General features: G+C 36.6%; 1 protein-coding gene and 1 long non-coding RNA gene across 2 annotated transcripts; both read right to left on the reverse strand.

Annotated features, from left to right (window-relative positions):
* Positions 1-229: 229 nt before the first annotated feature.
* LOC125580905 lies at positions 230-1,559 on the reverse strand. Its single transcript, XR_007318633.1, has 4 exons — positions 952-1,559; positions 687-819; positions 511-571; positions 230-423 (listed from the first exon to the last, which is right to left on the reverse strand). It is a non-coding gene; the product is annotated as an uncharacterized LOC125580905 (long non-coding RNA).
* A 1,514-nt stretch (positions 1,560-3,073) lies between these two features.
* On the reverse strand, positions 3,074-14,901 carry LOC106373788. The gene is made up of 22 exons (XM_048743891.1): positions 14,756-14,901; positions 8,600-8,840; positions 8,396-8,497; positions 8,248-8,307; positions 7,945-8,174; positions 7,751-7,874; positions 7,499-7,679; positions 7,230-7,258; positions 6,987-7,138; positions 6,786-6,888; positions 6,590-6,685; positions 6,445-6,500; positions 6,244-6,367; positions 6,084-6,146; positions 5,948-6,007; positions 5,695-5,856; positions 5,545-5,618; positions 5,374-5,467; positions 5,154-5,290; positions 4,973-5,053; positions 4,789-4,894; positions 3,074-4,684 (listed from the first exon to the last, which is right to left on the reverse strand). The coding sequence occupies exons 1-22, from the start codon at positions 14,899-14,901 to the stop codon at positions 4,610-4,612; spliced, it is 2,496 nt and encodes an 831-aa protein (XP_048599848.1). The 3' UTR covers positions 3,074-4,609.
* Between the last annotated feature and the right edge of the window lie 5,112 nt (positions 14,902-20,013).

Raw genomic sequence — 20,013 nt, forward strand, 5'->3', positions numbered from 1 at the left:
GGCCTCAGCTCCCACGCTAAACAAAATCTCTAGCCATTTTGTAGCCATTTAGCAATGAATTAGCAAGAGCTTTTTCTGTAGCCACCAGCAACAACATTGCTACAACTTATTTTATTGCTAACTAGTGACAAGTATAGCTACAAATATTTTGTAGCCACATTATAATTTTAAAACTTTAATTGAAATTTAAATATAATTATTTATTTAAAATTATAGTTAATTCTCAAAATGAAAAAGTGTCAATTTTAATTTTCGAACATAATCCAACAAAAAGTAACTTGTTTGATACCATAATGTTAACATTGTAAAACCAAATACAAAAAGATCTAAAACTAATGAAATTTTTGTTGAAAACCCAGCTTCTCCAAAGCTTTAAATTGGTCATCTTGTCCGTCATATGGTGTTCCGTTAGAAATCATAGAGCTGTAGTTTAGAAGAACAAAAATTCACTAAGGGATAAAATCTTTAGGAGAATTAAAAGGAAACTTAACAAGGTCAATGAGGATTTACCTCTGAAAAAATCAATGCAAAATGTATGTATATGGCAGGATAGCCTCCGTTCCTGTTGGTGCTGCAAAAGCAACATAAAGGATTTAACTACTTGAAGCACAGAACAGGCGTCAAGATGTAACTTTCACAAAAAAAAAATCATGAACAAAACACTTGCTGTGCAGATAAAATCTTACCATCCAAAAGCTGTACGACTTGTGTGTAGCACGAGAGTAAGGACCGAGAGGACTGTGTTACCAAAGATCTCAACATCTTTCATAATCTCCCTAAAGCTCGGGTCAGGATCAACGTCGCAGTCCGAATCGAAGCCTGCGATTAGAAAACAAACACAGACTTCAACAAACTTAAATGTGAAATCAAACACGGCGAATCTGGTGTTTGAAGAAATCTGAGTTCCTTCTAAGGCAGACAGACATCAGAAATCAAGCACGGAACTGGTACCTGAAACTAAGCTGAGGAACTTCTCTTCTTGAATGAGGGCGGTTAACTCGAAATCTAGAAACACATATAGAGAGAGCTGCAATCTTCAGGAGAATAAACGTCGACAAGTCGATTTAAGAGAGCAATAACATATGGTTTGCTTCCCCCTGTGGGAAGGACGAAGCTGAAGTATCTTTCTTTGCTCGCTTTGAATTTGTCTCCCTTCACTCGGCCGCGTACTTCCCGATGAGAACCCTAAATCGGTTCGTCATAAAACACTTCCACTACACAAATCTAAACAATATAATTTCACAGTAAATAAGGAAGAGGCTGAATGAAGAAATTAACCCAACTCAATTACGATTTGTAAACACCCACTACCCAAATCCGAATTACAAAATTAAAGAAGAATCTGTCTTGAAGCTATTAGAAAACGAAAAGATAAATATTGAAAAAGGCTGTGTATATCATCACCGTGAAGGGGAAAAGAGATTTGGAGAGAGACTGGGAAAGATGGAGAACAAGAATTAAAGTTATAATTAGAAAATTTTGGCGGAGATTTGGGAAAATATTTTTTTGGGGGGGGGGGGGGGGGGATACTGAAAGTTTTTGGAAAATATTTCGCGGCCATGAAATAAATCTGGCGGCTGGCGCTGATTTGTAAATTTTTTTTGGTAAGTGACGAAATGAGATAAATTATATACTCATTCTAATAAATACTTTCTAAATTATATCGATGCCTGCTAAAATCAAATATGCAACTAGTGTTATTATATTTTAATAACAATAATAAACATCTAAATTCCCAATATACAACTATGGATATTATGTTCATGGTTTAGGGTATACATATTTAGGGTTTATTGTTTAGGGTATAGATTTTTTAGGGTTTTCTTTTCAAAAAAAAATGAAGATTTACAGGGTTTAGAGTTTACTAAGCAGATTTTATGGTTTATGGTGTAAGATGTAAGGTTTAAGTTTAAGATTAGGTTCAATGTTTACATTTTTTTCAATTCGATACATAAAAATATTACATAAATGTGATTTTTACACCCTCAATTAAACACTTTTACAAAAAATTGTTCGTCTCAGTCTCTATAATCTATATGATCACTTATCACTAAATACATAAATCTCAGATCAAAATTGCCTAAATGCGTAGTGGAATACATTTCTTTAATCGAATTTTAAAATACTGGTGATACTATCTATCATATCATATGATGCCAAAGTATTCATAATCATTTGTTTGTTAAAATTGCTTTTGCGATAACTTATTCTTTAGCTAATCAGTAGCAAGTTAGTTATGGAATAACTACAAATCACAGTTGTAGCTACTTAGCTAGAGATCGCAACAGATTTAGCTACAAATTTATAAATTTCTACTTTTGTTGCTATCTGTTGCTATTTACGTAGCTAATGAATATGGCTACGAAATTGTCGTCGCTCGTCCTTAGCTATATTAAACAATTCTTGTAGTGCAGGCCTGATATACGTTTTTTTTACTTTGTTCTTGTAACTAATGAATTTCAGAAAATTGATCAAACTGTTACACGTAGAGAATAAACATGATTCTTTCTCTCACATGAACATGATTGACCAACTAAATGATATCCCTCTATTCTTACGATCGTGATCTTGATATACAAGCCTTCACATGCAGTGGCGGAATGGAGAGGGGGCAGCTGCCCCCAGAAACTTTCAGTATTTATAAACATTGTTACTAACATAACCAAATTATCATTAGATCAGTTGGTGTTGCCCCCAGGCCCCAGTAAAAAAATTTCCCCGCCCCCACCAAACCGTGGTTCGACACTAAAATCCTCTTCATCTATGACAGAATATTTAATGCATTTTTTTCTTTCCATTTTTTTTGACATCTTCTATATTTTATTTAAAGAAGTTGTTTAAATTTTTTTTTTTTTCAGTTGGTTAACTAGTTTGATGCTATAACTAGTTTTTAAAAAAAAATTTCCATGTTTTGGTTTTTTTAGTTAATCTTAACAAATAAATACTATTTATATTTTTATAAAAAATATTAAAGTTATATGTTATAAACTATATATATAATAATAAAATATTTTGTTTTAAATACCAGTAGTTATCACTTTATATAATAATAAATAAATATTTATATATAAATAAATATTTATATATAAATATTAATTATTAGTAAATAATTTAATTATTTTTCCTCCAATAAAGAATATTTCTTACTCCGCCACTGTTCACATGTCACACATTTTCTCATGGCCCCAACATTCCATATGCATCCAAGTCACACCTTTCTTGCATGATCCCAACAATACATGTGCAACAGATCTTTTCTAAGCCACATCTAAAAGCTTTATTCCCTCACTAGTAAAAAAACGCTGCCATAGCCATGTGCAAAAGATCTTTGTTTTCATGTTCTTTCTTCGGAGGCATAGTATCGTCGGAATCAGAACTGCTCTAATACCACTTTATCATGATTTTGTACTTTGTTCTTGTAAAAAATGAAATCAGAAACGAGATATGTTGTATTGTTTGGTAAATCTTACACCTAGAGAATCAACATGATTCTCTCTCACAGATGAACATGATTGACCAACTAAGTGATACCCCTATATTCTCACGATTGTGATCTTTACTAATCACACAAAGATTAGTAACTTGCTCAAAATAACACTTTAATTATGGTACTTCAAGATCACTAATTTATGATCATTTCAAAAAATTTAAAGATCTTCTAAGATAACCCAAAACATCTCTTATTATAAATGTCCAGTTTGGAATACATAACATTGTAGTCGTTTCAAGATCTTTCTTCTAAACAAACAGTTTGTTACTTCAAGAGTTTGGATTATATTCAAATTAATGATTCTATTGATTCATAATCTCTTGATAAATACAAATGAATACATTAGTTAACCTCATAATATTTTATATATCCTAGAAAATATTTTGTTTCATGGGGAACATAGTTTTGATATAATCAATCCTTCATGGATTTTATCTTTTGAAAATTATCATTTTTCAGTGGATCGTATAATTTAAGTCTTGCTTTATTACCAGACTAAAATCTTGAAAGTAGTTGCTTCTACCACATGAGACTATATCTCTTCATAATCAATTTTATATTGAATTTTTTTTGGTGCAACGACTCATTTCTATCCTACTTATTTTACACCATTTAGTGTATGAACTACGGGTGTAAATAATTCTCTCTTTCACCAGAGTGTATGGACTGCGTGACCCCAACATTTCATATGTGTCTAACTTACACCTTTCAAGTGTAATCCTAACAGTACATGTACAACAGATCTTTGCCAAGTCAGATCCCTTATTCTTCAGCTCTTCTAAAGCTTTATTGCCTTATAGTACCAACATTCATTTGGACCACATGCAGATTCCTTACGCGGTCTTTAAGCTTGCGGGCCCTTCCTCTTGTACTCGTACAAGATTGGTGGGTGACACTGTTGAGATGGTTATGAACTTTTGATGTAGAATGAATTGATACATGGTCTGGACAGTACAATATTGTTGGTAAAGAGCGCATAATCAATCATGCAACGATTTTGTTTTTTTTTTTTTAAATTTACATATCTACTTTCACACGCAAACTTTGAATCTTTTATTGGAAACAACCCAAATAATGAGAGTAGTGCATAAAGATTAAAAATGATTCATCTACTCTTGATTAACTCTGAGCAGAAGGGAAGCAATGAAATGGATCGCCGAGTGCAGCTACATTTCCCGGACGTGAAAACACTACCTGTAATGTTGTTGATACGGATGATCAAGTACTCATATAAAGTCTTAATCGAGTGACACTGAGGAAAGAAACATATATATATGGTTCATGTTCATATGTGTTACCTGGTAGTTTCCAAGGGTAAGTGTCTTGAATCCAGCTGCACAATAGTCAAAATAATATTCCCATGTCCTAATGAACTTATCATCAAATCCAAGATCAATGATTTGTCTGCAAAGATAATAGTTGGACGTATGAGCAAGCATTTATGATTCCATAACAGTAATCCGAGGATTTGCTTTGGCTTACTTTTGTCTTTCCAAGAAATTCTTCCTCCAGCATCTCAGTGTCTGGTAGTAATGAATCCCAATGTTCTCCACGTTTTCAACACTGTAGTTTCTTCAGCATTAGATAGGTCAAAGGAAGAGAAAGCACAGCAAATTTCACTTGAAGGCTTGAATTTAACATCTGATAATATAAATTTTTTTACCATAACCTAGAGGAAGATGCCATGGCTGAAGTAACTCTGCCTAAAGAAGGAAGGCATCCACCAGGGAATATGTATTCTTTAATGAAATCTGAACTTAGTCTGTACTCATCGTAACGCTCCTCCGGTATTGATATGAACTTTTATGGTCAAAACATTATAAAACTTTTATGGTTGTGATAACATGATAGTAGAAATCTTAAGTGAAAAAAAAAATTGTTACCTGCAATACAAAAATGCCGTCTTCTGCAAGTGCAGCTTCACAATGAGTGAAAAATGTCTCCATGAACTCGTGGCCAACAGCTTCAAGCATCTCGCTGAAGTATCCAACAATGTTATGCCATAAACAGAGATTAAAAAGTTATATATAGCAGAGAAGAGAAAACCATATTACCAAGATATAATCCTGTCATATTTGTGAGCATCAGATAGTTGGCGATAATCGTAGAGCTCAAACTTAATCCGATCCTGGTGATCCAGAAGTTTTATTGTTAGTCATAGCCTTAGACATCAGAAACAAGATCCAGAGATGGATTCAGCAAACCTCAAGTCCAGCTTCTTTCACTTTTTGCTCTGCATATTTAAGTTGTTCAATAGATAGAGTAACGCCAGTGTATTTGCATCCAGTTCTTCTCACAACTTCTATGGCCAAAGTTCCCCACCCGCACCCAATTTCTAAAACCTCATGGTTCTTCTCTATTCTTGCCTGAAATTTCCCACTCTGGCCATCAAAGAAAAGAGAAGAAAAAATCCTGGTTCTTGTTCTAAATCAAAAAATGATATTCCATGTATGTTACCTTATCAATCAGAAGAGATATTTTTCTCATTTGTGCTGTTCTCAGATCCTCATCATTCGACTAGTACATGAAAATGGACAAATTTTAGTTAGATTTATGGGATAGTAACTAAAAAGCAAACAAAAAATAGTGTCACCTTGAATACAGCAGAGGAATAAGTCATGGTATCATCCAAGAACAAAGCAAAAAGCTCATTACTCTACAACAATACCGAATCCATGAAGCAAATTAATCACAAGCTTGGCGTGTGAATGTTTGTTTGAGACAGAGTCAATGTGGGCATAAGGAAAACTTACAAGGTCATAGTGACGAGAAATGTTCCTTCGAGCTTGAGTTAATGTGTTCTGCCTAGAGACATGCTTTAGAAAATGCTTTGCAGATGCCAAACTGGCAGTCAGAAACATTGGTGTCCACCATCCCCTGTGAGACCAAACAAAACTTTTTGTAAGCAAGTGAAAGCCTACTCAATAGCTTAATAAATTTAGGTCTTTCTTTACCTTCTCTTAGCATGATTTGAGTTGTTTGAGTTTAATTCTTTGTTAGCAATGAGTATCTGCAAGTTTATTGTGATCAAGAAGATAGATGTCATAAGTTTTTTTTAACTCAGTCTTTATGCTTCATTAATTTGTGTTTTTACCATACCATGAGCAGATCCAAAAGCCCTCTTTCTTTATCAACAAACGAAAAATCTCCATTGATATAAGCATCAGCAAGACCTAAATCTGCTTGTGTCATAACCTGTGTGAAAAAATAATTAAGAATCAAGCTCTTGAGACAAAAAAAATAATCATTCACTGATTCAAAGAGCTCTTCTAGAATCTGTGTCCTAAGCGCTAACCTTCCAGTAAAACTGAGGACTGTGAATCACTAGGACCGATTTTAATTGACATCTTGAATTCTTGCTGGCGAAAGTGTACACGGATCCTCCTTCTTCAAGTATTCTACTAAGGCCCAACTAATTAGTAAATGTAACACTGGAGAAGCTAATGACAGAAATAAAATATGAAGCTAGCCATTTCAGACAGAGGAGAGGACTCACGTTACACAACCCGTCGATATAAAATTTCTCAAGAATCTAGTAAAGAAAAACCTAGCCCCTTTCTCGGTTAGAGACGGGACCATGTGTTTCGGGTTGCTCAGGGGAGTCACCATCTGTTTCCCTAGCAAACCTTGTGCAGCCGCCATACCAGCCTGACATAATATTATCAAACTTCCAAAGTTACCCAAAAAAAACTCATCAAGAGGAACACTGAACTGTATTAATTATGTAACTGAGCAATGCCTTTAGTCCGTCTTCATGGAAACCATATCCTGCAAAAGGGTAAAATAAATCAAATGAATATTGACAGGGATTAAACGAATGGTTAGCCATTTTATTGAAAGTTCTTGTGGATCACATGTACAAATGGGTTAGTCATTTTATGAATAAGAAACAACAAATGGCAATTTCTAGTCAAATTTTGTGTCCGTTAGGCTTTTCTAAGAGAAGGTACAATAAGTAATTTTTTTCTTAAAACAAATTTGAGTAGCAATACAAAATCAACTCGTTACCTTGATATGCACCACAGAACCATATACCACGCTTCCCTTGAATATTGTGCAGCTCTTGAGAAGCTTTCCAAGTGGAAACAGAGGGCAGAGGGTGACCAGTGGTCCATTTGAAAAATGTTTCCTTCGGGGTATGTTCAGGATTAATGGTGAGAAAGAATGGATCACGTTCTTCTCCAAGATTCTGCAACAGACACACACGCTTTCAATATCATTTTATGGTATGCTAATAGTTATCCAATTGAGCCAGTTTACCTGAATTATATTGAGCCAATATGTGAGGCTCGCTTTATTTTCAGAATCTCCTAGGAAATTCCAAGCGCTCCAAGCAGAAGTGTTCCGTGGCATCAGATCAGTGTCACCGTGGAGATAAAGATCGCTACATATGTACGAAACTGAAACGTATTAATGAATTTAGGTTAAGCAGAGTATTACAGATATGAGGTTACCTGTAAGCATACTGGAAAGCACCGAGAACCCTAGTTTCATCATGTGTAACTTGCTCTCCAAGCAATTTCAGAGCATCTGGTGCATGCACAGCTAATATGCATTTATCGTATACTTCTTGAGATCCTTCTTCAGTAGTTACTATGACACAACCATCCTCAGATGTCGCAACAGATTCTACTTTGCAACTTGTTCTGATTTTACATCCTCGTTGCTCCAGTTCTGCCCTTACCTGATCCGCACGTAATATAAGTAACGAAACAAAGTATATAATATATACACACAATTATACTGAGAAATAGAACCTTTGCCACATATGTCTGAGAACGTCCAGCAACAGTTAGCCATTGTGGCCTCCCAAAGATCTGAGAAAGAAATGATAAACGAAGTTAAGAAAACACTTCATTTTGGGTAAACACTTAGAAAACACTTAAAACAAATTTATGTATTAACCTGAAGCAAATGGTGATTGCGACAAAATGAAAGAACAGAGTACGCCGAAAAGTTAAGGACACTGTCTGCTGGACATGACCATATCAAACTACATACCGGCACCTGTCCAATAACATAACTTGAGCTTTGAGTGGATTTTTATTTTAAACATTGTTTAGGATTTTATCTGTTGTCCAAGAAACTCGCAAAAACATAATAACCCACCAAGTAAGCCTTTTGAAATAAGTCAGAGTAACCACGAGACTTGAGAAACCCTCCTAGGGTTTTGGTTCGGTCCATGTCAAGGTTACGCTCCCGATCTTCTAAATATTTTAGTACGTCTTCCTTAAACTTCTTTATTTCTGTGATCATTTTCCAAAAATACGGACTGAAAATGTTTCTCTTCTGAGCAAACAAGCTGGAAAGGCTGCGGCATCCCCACGCGCAACCTCGGCCACTGTCAAGGCTTCATGCTCACGCTGAGACGATCATTCCTCCGATCGATGGGAAGATTCAGGGATTCTTGGATCCCATCCCGGTTTCTCCTGATACCGTAGAAACCACAACTGATTTTCCCGGTGACGATGAGGAAGTGAACTATCCCGCGGATACATTCAGAGCTTCCTTGTCCGGGAATTTTAACTTTGATCTGTGAGTGTTTTGACGGGAAGGAGTTTTTCCCTTTATCTAGTATTTAGCGGCCGAGTGTGGCCTTTGTTCATATATGTCTGGCCGGGTGTCGTCCTCGAACTTTGTATGGGCCTGTTTTGGCCGTTTTTGTCGGGACTGGCCGTTGGTGGCTTTGAACTCCTACTGCTATGCGGTTTATATAATGGATGTTTGTTTGAGTTACTTTGTTTAGAGTGGGTTTGAAGTAAACATGAGTTGTCGTCCCATATTTAACTTCGTTGAGGCGTTCAATCTGTTAGTTTGTTCGAGACGTGAGTTTTCGTAAAAATTATTTACGATCTTTCGGGAACGTTGAGATATGAATGAAGAGACATGTTTTAGGATCTCGTATCATTTAGATATCATGTCTTTGAGATGTCTGAGACCAATGCGATGGGTTTAGGGAAAGACCTAGGTTTACTCTCGGTTTTAAGGTTTGTGCGGTGACTAGCCGGCTATCGGTTTTCCTATTGCAATTTCTACCTGATTCATACCGATTTAAAGTCCGCGATAGGTTCTCGGCTTATACGACTTGTATGGTACGAATCGAGCATCTTTCCAAAGACAATTTTTAAGCCAACTGGAAGTGCTAGACCAAAATTTCGGTTTTTTTTGTAGCGCGCTTTCGTCCTTGTGTTGGACGTTCGAAGATCAAAAGAGTGATCAAGTTGCATTTGTTTAAGACGGCTGATGTGTTCGTCGGGGCCAATCGACGAACGGAGTGTAAGATTTGTATTGGTCGCGTTCGGACAATTTGTTCGTATCAACTAGATTTTTAACTTGGCGACGTCTCGCAGTTATTTCAAAGACTATACGTATATTTTCGGTGCTGAAGTGAGATTGTTTTGCGATTTTGGGCCATACGAGGCTGCTGGCAAGAGTATTAACGTTTGTAGATTTTCTAGGCGTGTTCTGAGACTTTTGCAAGTGTCTTAAAAAGGAGCGACGCATATTGATCGTAAAAATTTTCGAAATCCCTATAGAATTCGATTACAATAACGCATCTTTTCCTATTTGGGAGTATACGAGTATACGCACCCACTCCCCCCCTTTTTTTAGAGAGGGGGATAGCTGAAATCGTCTTTCGACGAGCTGCCTACGTACCTCTTTTGAGGATCAAGCCATCTCGTAGTTCTATTTTATGCCGCGAGCGTTTTCACTCGGCGGTTGTCGTCGTGCTGACCGCCTTGATCGTGATGATTGTGGCTGGGTCAGTGTTCTCTTCCGGATGTTCCGGTTGAGTTGTAGTGTCGGCTTTGGACTCATGTAGAGTTTCGACACCCGAAGCATCTGCGTCAGCAGACGATGTTCAATCGTCTTTTCTTGAAGCGTTGTCGGTCGAAGATTTATCAATCTTCGTGCGTTTGCGATTTTCCGTTGCAGAGGTCGTCATCTGTCTTAACTTGTGCTCCGCGGGGAAGCACAGTCGCGACTGTTTCTGACATCTCCAGATAGCTGCGACTTCGTTTGGGGTCGGGATTTGACACCCAGGTGGTACGTCGATGGAATGGCTTGCATAGCGTTGAGCCATGGGTTCCCATGATCATGTTGTAGATGGCAGGATGATCGACTACCGCGAACTCGAAGATTTTTGTGATCTCCTTGGCCATGACTGGTAGCTGAATCGTTCCGAGGGTAATCGATACTTCGCCTGAAAAGCCTGTGAGCGGTTTCGGAGTTGGAGTTACTTCTCCGAGTTTGATGCTCATCCGATTGAGAGTGTCGCCGAATATTACATTGACCGTGCTTCCCGTGTCAATGAGAACTCTTCCAACTTCCAGATCTCGTATGACGAGGTCTATGACGAGCGGATCGCAGTGAGGTTGATCGATCCCGCCGGCTTCCTCCTTTGTGAAGGTGATTGAGCAGTTCTGATCATCTCAGGTAAGAGACCATGTAGGCCAGTTTGTGCTTGACTCCGCCTTCCGCTAGTAAGCCTTGATTGCCGAAACCGTATCGTTACAGAATTGCGATCCTCCGATGATCATGTTGACTCTACGTCGATTGTTATCGTTCCCTTTGTCGTCCGGCCTCCTACCGTGTTTATCCCCAGATTGGTTTCTTTGAGGAGATCTCTCCGCGGGAAGATTTCTGTCCGGCTTCGGGGGGCGATCGGTCTCGAGGATGAGATCTTTCACGCTGGTCACTTCCGAGAGTTCTCTGGCTAGTAGCTTCGCGGCCAGCCTTGCTCCCAAGACCTTGCAGTTAGTCGTGGAGTCTCCTCGGGACTGGTGGAACTCGCAGAAGGTGTTTTCATCATATCCTTGATTGCGAGTCCACGTATTACCCGTGGTTCGGCCCTGGTCTGAGCCGATTGCGTAATTGTTCGCTCCTTGGTGATCTTCCCCCTCCTGATGGACATACTTGTCGTTACGAGGGTTTTTCTTCTTCGTTTTTGGGTCTACATCTTTCGAAGATGATCTCGCCGACTTATGTTTTTGCGATAAGATTTTCGTTTCTTCCTCGATCATGATGTAGTCTGTCGCCTTGTGGAGGGCGTCTTTGATCGTCCGTGGTTTTTTGAGGGATATCCATTTTCTGAATTTTGACTTGTACCAGAGCGCCTTTCTGAGCGTATCGATGGCCACCTTGTCGCTGATCCCGCTGACCCTGGACATTACCAACTTGAATCGGCTCATGAACTCGCAGAAGGGTTCGTCTTCCCTCTGGGACAGACTCCAGAGATCGACATCGGAAGTTTCTCTATCTATGAACATAGAGTATTGCTTGAGAAATTCCGATGCAAGCTGTCGGGAAACTTCCGATAGAGTTTCGCTCAAGGCGCGCGAACCATTCGAGGGCTGCTCCTTCTAGATTCTCGACGAACAGGCGGCAGTAGCCGGCATCTCTTTCGCCGTCCTTCAACCTCGTTATGTGGAAAGCCTGAAGGTGCGCTCTCGGATCGGTCGTACCATCATACTTCGGTACTTTGATTTTTCCTGGATCGGATACCCTCGTATCTGAGATGCGAGTGGTGAAAGGGGTCTTCCGAGCCCCTTCCAGCAGCATGTCGATCTCGGGGGCCGCGCTGGTAGCGTGATGGATTTGGGATTTTACGGCTCTTACTTCTGCCGCAGTCTTGGTGATATAGTCACAAAGATCGCGTATATCCGACGTCTCGCCAGCATATTTTCGTGCTTGTCGGCGTTTACTGCGAGTGAGCTCGGGTTGCTTTTCAGCCAGCTCTTCTTGTTCGTTCCAATAGAGGATTTCCTCCTCTTCTGTCATTGGTTTGTCGAACAGAGAGCTTTCCCAAGTGAATCGGCTTCTGGTCCTCCTTGGATGTCTGCCGACGTCCTCATCAGTATTGTTGGAGACATCGCTAGGATCCAGGTCGACTTGCTCGACTCCGTTGTCCTCCGAAGCCTTCGCGGGAGGCGGAGGGCTTTCAGAGTTCCCCTTTTCGATGGGAGATTTCTCGCAAGGGTTTTGACCCGAAGGTCGTTCCTGCGCGGCTCCAGGCCTGTTGAGTGGGGTTGCAAAGTCGAGTCTTTTCCCGCGGACTTTAGTGGTTCCGCGGGGGCGGATTGCTCGAGTCCTTGCCGTTAAAGTTTCAACTTGTTTGGTCGAGGTGCTCACGAGCTTATCCTGTTCTTTCGACCTTTTTATTCGTAGGTGGCGAACATCTTTTTAAACTCCTCGAGCGCCGCGGCGTTGGCTGGTGCGTTGGCCACGGATACGTCCGCTGCGGGAGTGTGTAGATCAGTGCCACTGCCTCCGTTAAGGGGAGTTTGCACGTTATCCGTGTCATCAGTTGACATGTCTGGTTGAGCGTGATGTGGTTGGGAGTTAGATTGATCTGTACCCCCCCTCCTTCTTGCGCCAAACTGTGGGAACCGAAATTCGCACTGTCGATTTCTGTTTAAATTAGGAAAGTAGGAGAACCCTAATTTCCCAGAGGTCCCGGATATCTGCTAATAACACACGCCAAGCAATCAGAACACGAAACGAGAACAGTAATAAAATAAGAAATCGAAAAAGAGAGCAAGATAGTTCTTATTCCGATTCTGCGTTTGAGCGTTTACAACAAGGTAAGTGCATGGGCTACGAGAGCTGTCGGCGAGATTCCTAGTTCTAAAACCCTAAGACGGCAAAAACCTAATTGAGTCGCAGCTCGAATAACAAAAACGGAAAATTGCCTAAAATCGCTTTAAGTGCTAAGTTTGCTGTGAGATTAGTTCCTTCTTCTGCCTCTCGCCTAGGACTCCTTATATACTGGCTCCAAGGTCGGTTTACACTTTTTCCCCTTCTGCCATTAAGCCGTCATAGCATAAAAATGGAGATATTCCATTTTTTCCGATCTTTGTAATTATCTTCAAAATTTCGTATTTATCCGCGAAAACTTGACATTTATCTTTCCTCGCGAACCAAGCGTAAACCGTCATGCGGCTTACGGGCTGTTGGTTAAGAAATCGTAAGTTGGGCCTCGAGTCATGTCTTAGGTCCCTTTGGGCCGTCTTTTGACTCGAAGCGTTTATTACGGCTTCTTTCGATAAAGAACGAACTTTCCGCGGTTTTTACGGTAAAGTTTGATCGATAACTTAGAATGGCGGGGAACGTGAAATGGGTTCGCTATGGTCTTCGGGAGATAGCATCGAAGGGTAGACGAGAATGCATGGACTAATGTCGTATCGATGTTTCGGAAGAGCTCGGTCGCTACATAGCGACCAAGCTTTGGCTCGAGCTCGGTCGCTACGTAACGACCGAGCTTTGGCTCGAGCTCGGTCGCTACGTAGCGACCGAGCTTTGGCTCGAACTCGGTTGCTACGTAGCGACCGAGCGGAGCACGTGTTCGGTCGCTGCGTAGCGACCCTTTTCGAGCTCTTGTCCAATGACTCGCGTTTCCTCCGCAAAGCTTTTCGTAAAGAAGAATCTATTTCGAAGAAGTGTTTGTCGAAGAAGGTTTTTCGTTTTCTTCTTCGGAGATTTGGACGTTAACTTCGTCGTAACCGTTTTCGACCCCAACAGTAAACAAGTTGGTATCAATTGATATTGATATAACCCGATCCAAACAAAGATCCAACTAAAAATTGATTAAGTTTTAATTGGTGACATGAATTACACTTGATTAAAATTGAGTTAAGAGTATAACTCAAAAATGTTAGTTACCAATCATAAATTAGCTTTAATTTTTTGAATACTGTTTGAGTTAAAGTGTGTTATGTTTGACTTATCCCTTTAGTAAAATTGATAATTCAATTGCTAACCTCAAAATCAAACAAAATCTCATGTATTAGAAATTTGAGTTAGTAGTTTTTTTTTTTTTTTTGCATTTTGTTAATAACTTACTGTTAATTCTGATTTTTTAATAACTTTAATTATTTTAAATACACTATAACATGATTTATCACGTGGCTTGTCATTCGTTGGTAAATCAGTTTCAAAAAACTGTATAGTTATTAACTACTTAAAATAAAGGTCGACGAGCTATTTTCCCACGAAAAATATCGTATAACATCAAATTTCTCCTAAACTATGACCATGTTTTATATATCTCTGAATTAAAAGTTCTAAACCCATTTTCCCACAAAACAAAAGTTAAATATATATTTCTCCGTAAACTTTAATTCAAAACCTCCAAACCCATCCAAATTGATTGTCCTAGTTTATACCTACACTAAACCGAAAATTTTATAAACCCCACTTTGAACCAATAAAAAACCTGATTAAAATCCAATTACTTCTATTAAACCATGAATTAATAACACATACCCAAGAAAATAGTTCTCCTCCATTTTGAATCCAACAGTTCCATCATTCACATCGGACTCACTAGATTTCATATGATATTCATTCAGGTGCTTCAGCCAATGACTAGCTCTAGCTCCTCTCGTTTTCGTCGAACGGGTAAGAGCCATCTTCGTCTGTGTCTCCGTCAACAACGTTGCAGAAATGGAGATCGGAGATGTGGCAACAAATTTACTTGAAGAATCTTGTCCACAGAACCTAAGCTGTCAAACTCAAATTCATAAACATAGAATGGTAAAAGAGACTACTGATTATATATCTGTCTTTAGGTGTTTCATGTTTGGTGAATTAATTGATATGAATGGAGGTATATGAGTCAGATGTTTGAGTCAAATTCGTTGGAATTTGAGACGAATGTCGTTTCTCAGTGAAAAAATGGAGGAAGATCATCAAGTGCTCGTCAATCTTATTTTTCTCACTGGTTTTCTGATTTCCAGAAATAAATTAACATTTCAGCTTGGGATCTGATTCATTATGCTTCACTTTAGTGGGTCTTTAATTATTAGTCTTTATTTCTCAGATTTTAGAACGTTCTGTGTATTTCAATTTTAGGTATGTGTTATAAAAATGTCCCTTTCGGAAAGATGAAATGAAAACAAAAGTATTCAGAAAAAAACGAGTGGGTTATGGTTTGGTTAATTATGTATTGTTGATTTATTTTTGGTCAATCTACATCATAAACCGTTTAAATCAAAATTGGTGGGAAAATACTTTTTGAAATTTTAATTCAAGGATTAGAGCTTGATCCGCGTACCCACGCGAATGTTTGTTTTTTTCTTTTTATAAATAAATATTGATTAATTTTTAAAAAATTGTTTAATATGATATTTCTAAATAAAACAATTTTATAGTTTATATTGAGTAATTTTTTCATCTTGTAAACCATCAATTGTATCATCGATATTTTAGAATATAACCAGTATATCCACACAAAAGTAATTTTATTTTTTTATGGATCAAAATTTAATGATAATTCATAGTAAAATTGTTGTATATATCATTTAATATATATATGGTGTTATATATTTTATACTTTTCAACATTTATCATACTAAATTTACATTGGACTATTGTTTATATGAAAATATATAACATAATATATTTACATTTTAATCTATATATTATGTAAATGATTCTGTTAATGTGACTTTTATTTTAGTTATTACTTATAAATAATAAAAATATAATTATATATCTTTCAAAACAATATTTTTAATTAACTATTTAAAGCTAGGTAAAGAATTAATAAGAAAAAAAATCGAAAAATGTAGCTTAATTAATATGGATTCAATTATTGTGTATATATGGAATTAGTAAAATAATTACCATACAATGTATGTATTTAATTACGAAATGTATATATGAAATTAATTATTTCCAGACACATATATATATACTAAAAAGAAAACACAAAAAAAACCTAGGTTTATTAATTACTAGGGTCGGATCCGCCCTACGGGCGGGTAAGCAAATGAAAAAATTTGTTTAAAATTTTCATGAAATTTTTGTTTTATTTTTAATTTTCACTATTTTTACTACATATTTGACTATTTCTTTTTATTTTAGAAATTATATATTTGTTACTATATGAAAACAAATATATATATTTCACTGTATTCAAAATATTTATTTGTTTTGAATTTAATAGATTTTTGATATAATTCTTCTTAAATTTTATAATTTAAACAATCAGAAGAAAATCCTATTTTTTTTTAATAAGCAAGGAGCATAAAATAAGATATTAATTGTTTCTGTTTAATATTTATAAAGAACATGTTAGGTTATAATTTATGAATTATTATATTTGAGTAAAAAATATGTTTATGTTTTTTTTATTTTTCTTCAAACTAGGGGTGGGCATATCGGTTTAGTTTGGGGTTCGGTTTGGGTTCGGTTTGGTTTGGTTAATTTGGGTTTTATAAAACTCAACCCAATTAAAACCAAAGTAGCTTTGGTTTGGGTTCGGTTTGGGTTTAGTTTGGTTCGGTTTAGTTCGGTTTGGTTTAGATTTAGTTTGGTTTTCTTTAAAAATCTATGAAACAAAAAACAATTTAAAGCTCGATGACAAAACTCTTAACCACGTCAAAGGAAGAAATACATAATAAGCAAAGAGCAGACTATTTGTAATCTAATTAGCGTAACAAAGACTTGTAAGCATTTCAAAACCTATTAACTAAAAGACTATTTGCATCTACCTTTTTGTTTTTATTGATCCTATAATAACTTTGTTACATAATTTAGAGAATGAAAATTGGAGAAGATGAACGAAACGACATGGCTACGATTTAGATGCTTATAGTTTTTAGGTTTTGTTTTCAGTACAATCTTTAGGTATTAGGATTACTTGAATCATATTTGGATTTTTTTTAAAATATATGGAAGTTAAGAAAAAATAGAAAACAAAACTTTAACTAAAATATACAATATGTTTACGTATATATATATATATATATTTATAGATAAAAATATATTAGATTATTGGTTTGGTTCGGTTTGGTTCGGTTTGAACCCAAACCAAACCAAACCATTCGGGTTGAGTAAAACATGAACCAATTGGGTTAGGTAAAGAGCACCGTTTGGTTTGGATCGGTTTAACTTCGGTTGGTTTGGTTTGGATCGGTTCTGTTTGGGTTTTTTGCCCACCCCTTCAAACTCACATCAACAAAAAATTGAAAAACTGAATTCCGTAATTGTTTTTTTTTACCACCAAAATCTAGGCTAAACTAATAAAAAAATAGAAAACCATAACTATTTGATGTATTGTTAGCTACGAAGACAATTTATGAAACATTGATGTATTGTTAATATATATAGTTCAAATGTAAAAAATGTGAATTTTATTATAAATTTTAAAATTTACACTGATGTGTCATGTGTAATTAAGAAATGGATGTCTAATCCAAGAAAACAAAATTCCCAAGAAAATTATTTACTTGATTAAATAGAGTAGTTGATTTTATTTTGTAGTGATCATATATCTTCTCAAATTAAAACCCGATAATTAACGGTGGTGAAGTATTGAACACACATGATAAATATCCACAAACAAATATAGTTGGTCCTTGAAAATAGAAAATGAATACTCCAAAATATCATAAAATAATACTTACAAATTACCGACATATTTTCTCAGAATTTGGATTAACTCTTTTTAGTAGGTATAATATATGTTTTCAGTATTAGGAAAATATATACATACTAAATTATCCATCATCTAAAAAGAAGTTTTGTAATGTAAAACCTCCTAAAAGCTGTTGTGTCTTCATATTCGAACCCATTAACAGAGAAGGTTGGTGTTCCATAAACCCCTCTTATAATGTAAAAGTATTAATTTGTAATAATTTTTTTAAAAATTGATGTACTGAAAGGGCAATGGTAAAAACCTACCAAGAAAGCTACTAACTCTTGACAATTTTTTCTATTCCGAAGTCCTTTTGTGGACCTCGTAGCATTTCTAAGAGACGTCACGAGGTGAACTCGCTCTAGCTCTCTCCCCTCTCTTTTTCTGAAATAAACACTTATGTCAGCTCCTCTCCTCCTAATGTTTTGCGACACTTCATCAATTAGCTTCAGAAGCTTAGGCTTCGCTGATTTTTCTCAAGTTCCTTCAAACAAAAAGAGAAAATGTTTGGTCAAGTGACCCATATAGATATTGCCAAAAGAGAGTAACATGCGAACATATTTTGAAATCCCTACAAACTACCTGCAAACCTATCCAGATAAACACGTGTGTGCCAATAGAAAGGTATGATGAGACTCTTCTCTCTTATTCCATAAGTTTAAATCATAATAATCACATACCACAAAATTTTATAACAATTGTGAATCAAAGATTATGCAAGCATAAATCAAATCTGCATCTACGCGAAGCTCAAAACTGGAAATAATACAAACTCCTATGAGAAGCCATTTTCTGTGCCCCCATAAGCTTGTTCTGTATGAGATGATCATCCCTTCTTCACAGACGTTGGACACCATTGTTAGGTCGAATACTTAATTAATTTTTTATTTGAATATATATATGTTAGAATTATGTATTATAATAAGTTAGTATACAAATTTTAAACTATTACTTTATTGTTTTCTGCCTAATAAATTTGAAAATGTTAGAACTTATAGTTTGTTGAGGGTTCTATAATATAAGACTATAGAGATAATGGTATAAGTAAGAAATTAATGGTCAAAAATGAAAATTTCTCTAGCTAGATTGTTACTATAAAAATTGGTTAACATAATTTTAGTTTAACTGATAATTTAAGTGTTACTATTTATGATAAAGAATAAGGCAAGTCAAAATGACCAAAACAACTGAAAACTTTTGTCCACCAAACCAATTTATGGAAAGCCATAACAAATGAAAGGTTAGACGAAAATCAAACTAAATGACAAATTCTTAAGCAAACTACCATCTAAAAGGCCAAAACTTTATATTTAAATCTTACAAATCAGGCCATGAAACGCAAACCAATTTTTGTTTTTAACTGAGAAAACAGAAAGTGTCGGAAACACCATAAAGATTCAAAAGGAACGAACCTCAACAAAAATTGAAAACTACACTAAAAAGCGAAATAGAAACGCTAAGAGCCTAAAACTCCAGCTTCTCTCCAAAAAAACATAGCTTCACCATAGACTTTCAACTCCACCATCATCTGTTACACGCTGTTCCCCGTACCTTCCTCTGCAAGCAAACCCTGTAACCAAGAAGGACTACCCTGGGCCACATAGGACGGAAGTCTCATCTCCTTTGTCACGCTTCGAGCAATCAAGAAAGCACCTCATTTAGCCTCTCTTGACACCATATTCACCTTCCAATCTGTAAGATTACTCAGCACTTCAGTTAACTCAAAACCATACGCTCGAAAGGCTGTCCAGGCACGTGGTCTATTAATTGATCCAACCAATTCTGAAGCTTCTAACTCAAAAATCACATGCTGCAACCTGGTGTATCGTCTCTGTTAGAGGCAAAACGCAAACCAATTCATCTCTTTTCATTTATTTATTATTATTTATAAATAAGCTAAGCTTCTTCTACAGAGAAGAAAAAATCTCATTGCTGCTTACCCTATCCTTCTGGTGAAAACTGAAACACACAGAAGGTATAAACTCAATAAACTCGTGATGAATCTCTTATCTAACGGCATCCCAGGTTTACCTTGCTCCAGCTTGCAGCTAACTTCAGATTCAATCTCTTGGACAACATCTTTAAACCAATGTTTCAACCT

The sequence above is a fragment of the Brassica napus genome, chromosome C1, assembly GCF_020379485.1.
Source record: "Brassica napus cultivar Da-Ae chromosome C1, Da-Ae, whole genome shotgun sequence".
Lineage (NCBI taxonomy): Eukaryota > Viridiplantae > Streptophyta > Magnoliopsida > Brassicales > Brassicaceae > Brassica > Brassica napus.